At 33.1% G+C, this 12449-nt stretch overlaps 1 protein-coding gene across 1 annotated transcript in view; it reads left to right on the forward strand.

The window, feature by feature from the left end:
* Window positions 1-12449, forward strand: part of Sycp1 (synaptonemal complex protein 1) — a 97521-nt gene that overhangs the window by 29946 nt on the left and 55126 nt on the right. The window contains exons 12-15 of the mRNA XM_040752137.1: window positions 5019-5113; window positions 5573-5757; window positions 8012-8079; window positions 12062-12123. Coding sequence (XP_040608071.1) covers window positions 5019-5113; window positions 5573-5757; window positions 8012-8079; window positions 12062-12123 — 410 coding nt within the window. The remainder of the gene's footprint in view (window positions 1-5018; window positions 5114-5572; window positions 5758-8011; window positions 8080-12061; window positions 12124-12449) is intronic.

The following is a 12449-nucleotide window of genomic DNA, read 5'->3' on the forward strand; positions in this document are numbered from 1 at the left end:
TTTTCCCTCCCTTTAGGATTTCTTGTTCTGTATGAACGGCCCACATTTCTCTCTCTCTTTCTCTTTCTCCCTCTCACACACACACATTTCTAGATTCCATATATGAGAGACAACTTAAAAATTTGTCTTTCTGAATCTGGCTTATGTTGTTGGTTATTTTTTTACACTTTGCTCTTTGGGGCCCTGCCACCCAGCTCCCTTGGTAAGATTTCTATTATTATTTTTAGTGACTACATGATACACTAATCCATTTATGTATAATTATAATTTAATGTTAACTTTTGGATATTTTTGTATTACTGTTTTGCTATTCTAAAATATTTCATTCAGGCATGGTGGCTCATGCCTATAAATGGAGGCAGAACTTTTCTGTCTTGACTACCTGGTCCCAAATAATTACAGAAAAAGCTTATATTAGTTACAAAATATTCAGCCTATATCCCAGCCTTATTACTAATCAACTCTTACAACTTAAATTAACCCATTTCTGTTCATCTACATTTTGCCACATGGCTTGTGGCTTTATCTGTCCTCTGGCAGGCCTCATTCCTCTGGGATGGCTTGCAACTCCTGACTCTGCCCTTCTTCCTGTCTGTATTAAATAGTTTTTCTTAGTTATAATAAAGGGTAATTAGATCTAAAACTCTGGACTCAACAAAATAGGATAAACAATTGAATGTTTTATCTGATTTTGCCAAATACAAATATACTCAATATTGTAAATGTAATTCTTATTTCATAAAACTGTTTTGTTATACATAATTTTACTATGTTGAAGTTAAAAACCTTCCTTTTTAATTAGACAAAAGGGGGAAATGCTGTGGGTATCCTTGAATATGCTTTACTCTTGTTGGTTAAAAAAAGCTGATTTAGCCTATAGCAATGTAGAATAAGGCTAGGTGGAAAAGCCAAACTGAAAATACAGAGGAAGAAGGGCAGAGTTAGACATTTGAACCAGCCACCAGAGGAACAAGATGTGTTAGAGAACAGGTAAAGCCATTAGCCATGTAGCTAAATGTAGATGAGTAAAAATGGGTTATTTTAAGTTGTAAGAGCTGGTTAGTAATATGCCTGGGATATAGGCTGAATATTTTGTAATTAATATAAGCTTTTGTGTGATTATTTGGAACTAGCGGTTGGGACAGAAAAGCTCCTTGTCCATTTACATAAAAAAGTTAAACTCAAAGATCTCTTTCTAGCTGGACATTGGAGGTGCACACCTTTAATCCCAGTACTTGGGAGGCAGAGGTAGGTGGATCTCTGTGAGTTAGAGGCAAGCCTGGTCTATAGGAGAGTGCTAGACTCCAAAGCTACACAGAGACACAGTGTCTTAAAAAAATAAAAAAAAAATAAAGAAAATAAAAGATCTCTTTCTAAAGAAAAAAAGGGGGGATATGATATAGAAATGATTGGACATATGTAAGTGGATGTTTCTTGTCCCAATTACCAGGTCCCAAATAACAATCAGAGGCTTAATATTACTTATAAATGCTTGGCCAATAGCTCAGGCCATATTACCTGATGCCATGTGTTGGTACCTTTTTTTATTTGGCACGTACATCTCCTGCTCCCTCTGCATCTGCCAGCGACTCTCTGACTCTGCCCTCCTCCTTCCCAGCATTCTTTGGCTCTCCCACCTAACCTTATTCTGCCTTGCTATAGGCCAAATCAGCTTTATTATTAACCAATGAGAGTAATACATATTCATAGCGTACAGAAGGATTATCCCATAGCATATGTCTATAATCCTTCAAGAGACACGGGTAAGAGAATGGCAAGTGCAATGCTAGTCTGGGTTACATAATTTTCAGGCTACCCTGAAATATAAGATGAGTTTCAGGTAACTAGGAGATACATGGTAAGACCCTATCTCCAAAATCAAAACAAATAAAACTGTAACATGAGAAATAAATGACCCAGAGACTGATACTGGGTTTCAAACTTCAAACTGATAGTCAGAAAAGCAAAGTAGTAGGCCACTACTACCAAATATGCTGATCCTGATGCATCTCAGCATGGCTGGAGAATCCTGAGACTTCAATGTCTTCCTGTCCTCAAGGTGGCTGGAGAATGAATCTCTCCTATCTTCAGTGTGACTGGAGAATGAATGACTCCCACTGAACACTGCAGACCCTACTTCTATCTTTTATACCCCTGTAGTGCTGGAATTGAAGGCATGTGATATACTGATTCGATCTCCTGTATCCCTGGGTGACCTTGAAATCAGAGAGATCTGTCTACCTCTTAATCCTGAGTCCTAGGGTTAAAGGTGTGCACCACCACCTCCTAGCTTCTGGCTGCTGGGATTAAAGGTGTGTGCTGGTTTCTTTGGCTTGTGGCTGACTTTGCTTTACTCAGGCAAGCTTTAATGAATGTATCACTACAATTCCCCTTTTTTGTCTAATACAAAAAGAAGACTACAACTAACATAAGAAAAACTATATACAATAAGTACAACAAATGTATACAATATATACTGGCAATAAGTTTGTCAACAATGTCTAGTCCGTTTGCATTTGACAAATTAAGAGAAAATGTCTAGTCTATTTGCATTTGACAGATTCAGAGAAAATATTTCATTATTCTATCTCGTTGAGTTCAAAGTCTTGTACCTAATTCCTATCCTAATTTGCATTAACAAATTATCTTTTAATGCCTCTCAACCTTTTATGCTTTACATATCTTTAGTGAATTTCTTTTCTGAGTCTGGTAAACAACAAAAATTATAATTGTAATTAGTCTTCAACTTCTTCAGAGACCCGAGAAGGAATAATATTAACTGATTTAACAGGAAGTGCAAGCTATTGACTTCCAAAAACTGTGAGAAATGATAAAAACAGCTGGCTGCCTGGTTCCTCTTCAATGTTGGAGCATCCATCTTTGGCCAATAGGGCTAGCATCTCTGACAGACTATTCTGTGAAGCAAGATTTTCTAAAGGGCTGCTGCACCTTGTTTTGGCAAGGTTTTTCAATCACTCTCTTTTGTGTCCTGTTTGTCCAGTTTGGACAGTCAAGGCAAGTGTATGTTCTTGTCCAGCGGCTTACCTTTGTTACAAAGTAAACTCCTTGTGAGGTTTTTTTTTGATGCCATCTTAAGTAAATTGGTGCTGCCAGGAGCAGACATGTTTTATTGTCATAAAATTCCCTATATTATTAAAACACTTTAAATGCCATATTCTGTAGATTTCTAAAGTATTTGAAGGTGGTACCCTGCCTCTCTAAAATATATCTGTTTAACTTTGAAAACATGCCTACTATGATTACAAGTAAAATTGTAATAGATGACTAATTAATCACCTACATTTCCTTATTATCTTACATAGTTGGTAATAATAACTTTCAAACACTAGAAATTTATATTACATTGATAAATGGGCTCTATAGGTACAATACCCTTAAGTAAATTAGAGACATATATACAATATGTTTTAACAAATCAATCTCAAATTTGTGTCAATATATAATATTTGTATACAATACTCAGAAGTCCAATCCAATGTAAAATATTAAAACTAGTAGTTGCTTTTTAAAAGTAGAGTCAATAATCTACCTTTTCATTTCATTACATTTACTGTTTAGAAGTAGATTCAATAATTTTTATATCTATATCCTCACTTTTTTCTTTTCAAGAGTAGATTCAGTAATCTACCCTAAAAACAAAAACAAAACAAAACAACAACAAAAAACCCCATCATCACCACCAAAACCAAATCCAGAACAGAGAACAAAACTGAAAAATATAGCCCTTAAAAAATACATATTTAGTCTATGGCCATACTACTCTGAACATGCTTGATCTCAGAAGTGGGCCTGGTTAGTACTTGGACTGCCCGGAAATACCAGGTGCTATATACATATTTATGTAAAAAAATATATATTTAGAACCGGGTGGTGGTAGAACATGCTTTTAATCCCAGCACTTGGGAGACAGAGGCAATTGGATCTCTGTCAGTTCGAGGCCAGCCTGGTCTATAGAGCTAAATCCAGGACAGCTAGGGCTGTTACACAGAGAAACCCTGTCCAGAAAAACCAAACCAAAAAAAAAAAAACAAAACCAAAAAACAAAAACATTTAACATTTTATTTAGTATTTTAGGTTTAAATATCAATCTTTAATGAAACCATCATAGGGAATTGACTGTATCTTACATTATAATAAGAAAAAAAAATTCCTTTAAAACTTCAAAAATCTCGCCGAGCGTTGGTGGTGCACGCCTTTAATCCCAGCACTCAGGAGGCAGAGGCAGGTGGATCTCTGTGAGTTCGAGGCCAGCCTGGTCTACAAGAGCTAGTTCCAGGACAGCCTCCAAAGCCACAGAGAAACCCTGTCTCGAAAAACCAAAAAAAAAAAAAAAAAAAAAAAACTTCAAAAATCTCAAACTATATCTTTGAAGATCACCAGAGGCTCAGGTTTTGCATACTATTTATTAGTTGTGATATTTATAACCTAACAGAGCATTAGTATCCCCCACAATGGACAAAATGATTTTTATTTTAAAATTTTTTGTTTTTGAGAAGGAGGAGCATGGGATAATTAAGTTACTTAGTTTTTGTAATTAAAAAAATTTTTTTAGATATGAGCTTGGCAAATTGCCTAGGTTTGCCTCCAACTTCTAATCTTTCTCCCTCAAGCCTCCCAAGTACCTGGTATTGCATTCACTATACCTGACTCCAAAACATATTTATAATAGCAAATAAAATAATAGGATATTATATATACAAGTTTGACTCCTTGACAGCAGTTACAAACAAAAAAAAATAAGTCTGTTAATCTTCCTGCTGAAGCTGGGTAATATGTCTCTTTTATTCTGATTATAAATGAAGATACTGAAAATGATTATAAATGTTCATTTTTGAGTTTTTGGGAAAAATAATCTTATCAAGTGTAGTGTGTTTATTTGCCTTGTTCTTATTTTGGACTGTTTTCTAATAGAGGAAAAAAGAGTAATTGGTATAGTAATTAGTTTCCTTGAAGCCATTTTCTATCAAACAATGCCTATCTATAATTTTATCTTTTAGAATTACAAGATGAAAACGTCAAAGAATTAAATAAAAAGAAGGATCATTTAACATCAGAACTTGAAGATACTAAAATGTCATTGCAAAGAAGTATGGTATGATACTTCTAACTAGTGTATAGTGTGGATTACATAATCAGTTAACATTTTTATTGGATATGACTAAAATATATAATGACTTAGAGATTCGAATAGAGAAGACACAATCCTACTCTAAAAATGCTTCTAATAAAAGACATTGGATGAATATACCTAAGTACCAATAGAGTGAGTGACTTAGGCTCATAAATTGTTAACAACAGTTCTAAGAATGGAGAGAACTGTGTGGGCTAACCTGTCTGGGAAAACTCTGTGGAGGGATCAGAAGAATAGATAATGTTGATTTGAAATTTGATAATGGGTGGATTATTCCACTATGCCAAGAAGGGACGATGGAAAGGGAAGAAGTATGGAGGGCAAAAGGGCAGCCAAATTTATAGAAGCAGATGACTTAAGCCTTTTAAACATGTTAGGCCTTTGCATTTTTCTTTCTGCTTTATGCGTTATTTCACTTAGAACACTCAGAAGGCTTTAGAAGAAGATTTGCAGATTGCAACAAAAACAATTTATCAGCTCACTGAAGAAAAAGAAGCTCAAATGGAAGAATTTAACAAAGCTAAAACTGATCACTCATTTGTGGTTACTGAACTTAAAGCTACTACATGCACCTTGGAGGAATTACTGAGAACAGAACAGCAAAGGTGAAACATTTCTTATTTTAAAAAAATAAGTGAGCGGGCCATGGTGGCACACACCTTTAATCCCAGCACTCAGGAGGCAGAGGCAGGCAGATAGATCTCTGTGAGTTTGAGACCAGCCTGGTCTACAAGAGTGAGTTCTAGGACAGCCTCTAAAGCCACAGAGAAACCCCGTCTCAAAAAAAAAAAAACAACAAACAAACAAACAAAAAAAAGCCAAAACAACAAAAAAAGTGAAGACATAAAAATGGTTTACTTTTAATATTCAGTACCATTTAAAATCAGGTATTTTCCTGAATTTTTCCCATGCATACTTTGCAATGGGGTCAAGCTATATAGAGTAGAGAAGTCCCTTAAGTGTTGATGGAGTAGTAGAACATACTTATTAATAGTGTGGATCAGTGGTTCTTAAACTTGCTAATGCTGTGACCCTTTAATACAGTTCCTCACGTTTTCTTGAACCCCAACCATAAATTTATTTTTGTTGTTACTTCATACTATAATTTTTCTAAAGTTATGAATTGTAGTAATAACATTTTTGGAGCAAGAGGGCTGTCACAGGGGGTTTGACCTACATGTTGAGAACCACTGCATGTGAATTATCTTCATAGGAATAATATCTAGATGAAGAGTTTTTTTTAACTGAAGTCTGTAACCTTACTTATTATGTATGAACTTAGTAACTCTCTTGGGATAGAGGAAATATTACTCCATATGAGATAAATTCTCATTTGCTTTTAACACTAACTAGCATTTTATTTAAAATTAGAATATTGGATAGCTTTTTTTCTTCACTTATGTGATTTTTATATAAAAATATATTGAGGCCTAGATAATTATTTTTGTCCTAGGTAATTATTTTGTTAGCACAGTGCTTAATTAAATTTGGCAGAGTAAAGGAGAGGGATGAATTTTTCTCCCAATTCATATCCTGGTTCTACTTAATTTTTTTCACTACTGTACATAGTAATGAGAAAATGTTGCTTTTCTAACTCTTCTATTATATTTCTGATTAACCTGTCAAGGCAGTTTTCACATAGTAAAATTGTGAATTATTATAGAATCATCTGTTCCAATTACCTTAGTAAGTTTTTTATTTACTACATTAATTTTTAAAAAATTTGTATGTATATGGGTGTTTTGCCTGCATGTATGTCTGTGTATCACATGCACGCAGTGCTTAGAGGGGCCAGAAGAGGGCATTAGATCCCCTGAACAGGAGGTAAAGAGTTGTGAGCCCTTGTGGGGTACTAGGAATTAAACTTTGGTTCTCTGGAAGAGCAGCAAGTGTTCTTAAAACACTGAGCCATCTTTCCAGTCTGAAATTTTCTACATATATATTATGTATACCTGTGTGTGGAGATCAGAGGACAATATGTAGGAGTAGGTTCTCTTCTAGGCATTGAATTTAGGTTGGTAGGCTTGGTTGCAAGCCCTCTTATCTGCTGAACCATTTCACTGGCCCAGCAGTTACCTTAGTTTATATATATATATATATATATATATATATATATATGTATATGTATGTGTATATATATATATATATAATTTATTTTATGTGCATTGGTGTGAAGGTATCAGATCCATTGGAACTGGAATTTCAGACAGTTGTGAGCTGCCATGTGGGTGCTAGGAATTGAACCCTGGTCCTCTGGAAGAGGAACCAGTGCTCTTAACCGTTGAGCCATCTCTCCAGCCCCAGTTACCTTAGTTTAATGGTTTAAGAAAATGGAAGATCAGAGAAACCAATAAAATGATGTATAATCTTTTATTTGTATTTTTAAATAAAGAATTTATTATAATAGATATGCATTTAAATACATATCCACTAATGCATAAATTTGCTTATTGTCAATAGTTAAGATATCTTTTTAAAATTTTGCTTTTGTTTTTTTGAGACAGGGTTTCTCCATGTAGCCCTGGCTGCTCTGGAACTCTAGACCAAGCTGGCCTTGAAATCACAGAGATCCACCTCCCTCTGCCTCCCAAGTGCTGGGATTAAAGGCATGTTCCATCTCTGCCCTATGGTTAAGATACAAATTATAAGCCTCAAGGTTTTAGGTAGATATACTTATCATATAATTAAATTATTACATAATTTAATATTTATTATAATTTTAATATTTGATAATCAATAATATTCAATAATGTCTAATAACTGAATAAAACAGATGTATCAGTTGTTACATTGTGCCTGTTTTAGTTATTAGATGAATTCTGACTAAATAATAATTTAAACTTTAATATGTCTTGTAAGATTGGTAAAAAATGAAGATCAACTGAAAATACTTACCATGGAGCTGCAGAAGAAATCAAATGAACTGGGTAAGACTTAGACAATAGTGTACTTTGATAACATATTGATAACTAATTATAAAACAAAATTGGGGCTTTTGTTTAATTTGTTGTTAACAAGCAGTTAAAAGCATTTACTGCTCTTGCAGAGGACCTGGGTTTGGTTTCCCTATATGATGCTTTTATGTGAAATAAAATACTCATGCACATAAAATAAAAGTAAATATAAAAATTAGGGAAAAATAATAATTGAATATAGAAAAAAATATATATGTATATGTTTTTTCAAGACAGGGTTTCTCTATGTAGCTTTGTAGACCAGGCTGGCCTCGAACTAATAGATATCTTCCTGCCTCTGCCTTCCCAAGTGCTGGAAATACAGACATGCACCACCAACACCTGGCAGAATACTTATATTTTAGGAAGACTTAAATCTCTTTATGCAGTTTATCACTGTCTAGAAACCTGAGGTGTTTTATTCTTCTTATTTTAGGATTGAAGACATAAATACACTTTAAGGGAATGTCTTACATTTCAATTGAAGAAACAGTTTTTGAGGCAGGATCATACTTCATAGTTCCAACTGGTTTTCTATTTTTGATCCTTTTGCCCCAGCCTCATGAATGCTTGGATAACAAGAATGTACCGCTGCCTAGATTTATTTGTTTGTTTGTTTGTTTGTTTCTTGAGAGTATTGATATGTAGCTCTGAACTTGCAAGAGTCTTCCTGCCTCGACTTCCCAAATGCTGAGATTACAAATGTGCACCATCATACCTGGCTCATGTCTGAATTTTGTAGACTTCATTGCTTAGTGTATTTGATTATGAAATATTTTTAGGAAAAAATTCTACATTATCATATAGTATTGTTAATATTCAAGAAATCATACAGGCAAAACAATATAATTTTATGAATTTATGATCATGCAGTTAGCTAACTGTGTGTGTTTTATAACTTTAGCCTGACTATCTGCAAGTATTGACAACTAAAAAACAAGTTTTTTCCCAATTTCAGTTAAAAAGTATTTTTAGTAGATTAAAATACCTGTCCTGAATTGACAGGTATTTGTTTAGATTATTTTTATAATTTTCTATAAGCTTTACTATTATACTGAATATTTATATTTTTAGTTGAATCACTTGTACAACTAAAATAATTACAATTAATGTTGTCTAGTATTTGAAATACTTGCTTAATATTTTATAAGTAGTTCATCTCTTTGGTTGTGTTTCTTTCTGAGACGTACCACCAACGACCATACTTTTTCTTTTTTTTTTTTGGTTTTGCGAGATAGGGTATTTCTGTATTGCTGTGGAGGTTGTCCTGGAACTCACTTTGTAGACCACTGAAAAATATTTTTATAAGCATATATTAATTATATGTAACTAGCACGATATTTTCATGCATCATAAATTTTGATTGGCTGGACATTGGTGGTGCACACCTTTAATCCCAGCACTAGGGAGGCAGAGGCAGGCCAATCTCTGCAATCATATTTATGCCGTTCTTTTTGCAATGCTTAATTTTCCACTGTAGAATAATTGATTTTATTGTAAGCTCCAAATAATCTTATTCATAATTTTACTTTTTAGTATAATTGTTAAAAACAGCCAGGTATGGTGGCACATACTTTTAATCCCAACATTTGAGAGGCAGAGAGAGGCAGCTGAACCTCTGTGAGTTCAAACTAGCCTGGTCTACATAGTGAGTTCCAGGATAGCCAGGGCTATGGTAGAGAGAGCCTGTCTCAAAAAACAACCAACCAGCCAACCAACCAGCTAGAACCAAAATGGTTAAAGACAAACTTCTTATCTAATTAAAAAATTCCTTAAGAACATAAAGAGTTATTTTTAAATCATTGTACTTACTGACTTTCTTTAGGATTGTTGAATGTTGTAGATTATGGGGTAATTTTAGTAATTAAACTATCTTTAGTGTGAATTTGTGACAATTCAGTTTACCATTAAGTAGCTATTAGATATCACGTTTTAGTTTCAGTATTTTCTCATACCAAAGTATTATGAGAAGTTTGGATAAGGAATTTGAGAACTGTGAAGCAGTGCTATGTGTTTGTGGGAACATGAAAGTAAAATACCATGTTTTTGAAAAATCTTTAGTTACTGTGAAAGGTTAAACACATAAAACCAGTAGGGTAATAGTATCCAGAATGGGATGGGGGTAAGCAAAAATGTTATGTTAGAGTAAGAAGTGAAAATATGAGAACTTCCATTTTTGTTATATTTATAATGACTAACATAATGCATATTTATATCACAGCTTTGTATAAAACATAAATGCATATTTATATTTTTTATATATTTGATTGTATTTACCTTTGCTTGTTCCCCTTCATTCCTGATAGTCATTTTACTCTTCCCAACTAATCTTGTTTCTAGTTTCATGGTGTGTGTGCATGTGTGCGCACACACACATGCTTAGCTTTCTTATTGAATGTTAATGTTAAATATTAAGGATAGATTTTAAAGTGTAGAGAGGCTTTGGATAGTTGTAGAGGATGATAGAGTGTTGAAAATACTATGTATGGGAGTGCAAATTAAAAATTACATAAGGACGCAACATTATTCTATTCTTGGATTAGTAATAAAGTTTTCAAAGCCAGAAATCTTTTCAGGTATTCTTTATTTTCTTCTTTCTTTAGTTCTTTTTTTTTTTGGTAATCTTGATGATGTGTATATAACTTTTCTATTTCTTTTTGTGCCTTTTTTTCTAATTATATGAAATTGAGGTAATAGGGTAGAGTCATGTTCAGATCATTTTCTTCAGCTAGTCCTCAAAGTAAAACAATAAGATATATTTTACCTAAAGTGAAATTTTCGGTTAAATAAACTTTTCATGTGACGTTTCTCCTTTAGCCTCTATATTGACATTTCGTGTTTTGTTGATTTGGGGGAAGCTATTACAAGTATTTTTTTTTTAAACAGAGAAGTCTGAGAAACATTCAGCACTTCTGCTATATTTCCAATAATTAAAACTTTTTAACAATGAACAAAAATGTCAGATACAATTTAGGTGACAGCTGGAAATTATTAGGAGACTGTAGGAAGTTAAAAATGGAAAAAGAAAAAAGTGGGACTGTTGAGCTGAAAAGATATTTTTAATATTGAATTCATAGAAGAAAAGATAAACACTATAAAGCAGTAGGAATAGGAGTTAGAGAGGAAATATGAATAATGCAAGGTCTTGGTACTTGAAGGGGGAAAAACAATAAGAGTGTGTTCAATTGTATCAAATATGATCCCGCTACACAATAAATAAGACTGAAAAAGGCATTAGAAAGTGCTTATTGTTGGTTTTTGAGATCATAATTTTACTAACATCATGGAGAAAGGTATTTGTTTTATATGAGTTAAAGAAATGTGTAGTTAGCAGGCAGGGATTTGAAAGATAATATGAGAAATAGTAACTTGACAGAACAGAGAGGTTAATCAGATATCTTTGTTTTTATATTCATATGGTACTTGGTGGTATAGGATAAAATAAGGATTTCTTGCACAGAGTTGGTATGTTTTAGAGCAGATAAAGTCACAGAAGAAGTGGGGATGTTGAAATTCAAAGAAAAATGATGAGAACTAGCTTGAGAGAACATCAGTTCTTTTAAATTTGGAGAGAAGCTAGATAGATTTAAAAGGTAGTAATGAGTTGAAAGTAAAGGTACACACTGAAACCATTCAAAATTATTTTATGTAGATACATTGCTTATTTTGCTTTATGAACTTTGGACCCATTTGGCTATGAGTTAACCTAGAAACACAATTGTTAGTATTGATCCATTATTACTTTTGCATAGTTGTTTTAGACTCCCTGTAAGCTTCCTTTGTGTTTAATCTATCTCTTTTTAGGGGTGTACGTTTATCAACATAATAGTAGTTTGTTCCTAGGCCGAATATTCTGGGGTCTGTACCAGATATGAGTTGATTCTTCTTTTAAATGGCATTCTTATTTCTTTCCTATCTTTTAATCCAGCTATTAATACATTTCATTTTATTTCAGACGAGATGACTAAATTTAAAAATAACAATGAAGTGAAGCTTGAAGAATTGAAAAAAATATTGGTAAGTACATATTTTTTTCTTATTACTTTCCAGTCATTACTCTAAAGTAATTTTGAAATTACTGGCCTGTATTTTTAAACTATAAATATTTCATACTAATTTTTCTGCTAAAATATAAAAATTTTACATTTGCTTTTGAGTAAAGCTTCAATCTTGTCTGTATCTATTTTTATAGGGCAGGATGTTTATATTATTTAAAAATGTTGATAGCACACTTAAAATAAGAGCAAATATACATTATTATGTTGTACCATAAAGGTCTAGTGAACAGTAGACACACTTCTCTTCTAGATTTTATTGAAAATATTTTCAGTTTTTCTTTTTTC

The sequence above is a fragment of the Mesocricetus auratus genome, unplaced genomic scaffold (assembly GCF_017639785.1).
Source record: "Mesocricetus auratus isolate SY011 unplaced genomic scaffold, BCM_Maur_2.0 Super-Scaffold_100009, whole genome shotgun sequence".
In the NCBI taxonomy this organism is placed as follows: domain Eukaryota; kingdom Metazoa; phylum Chordata; class Mammalia; order Rodentia; family Cricetidae; genus Mesocricetus; species Mesocricetus auratus.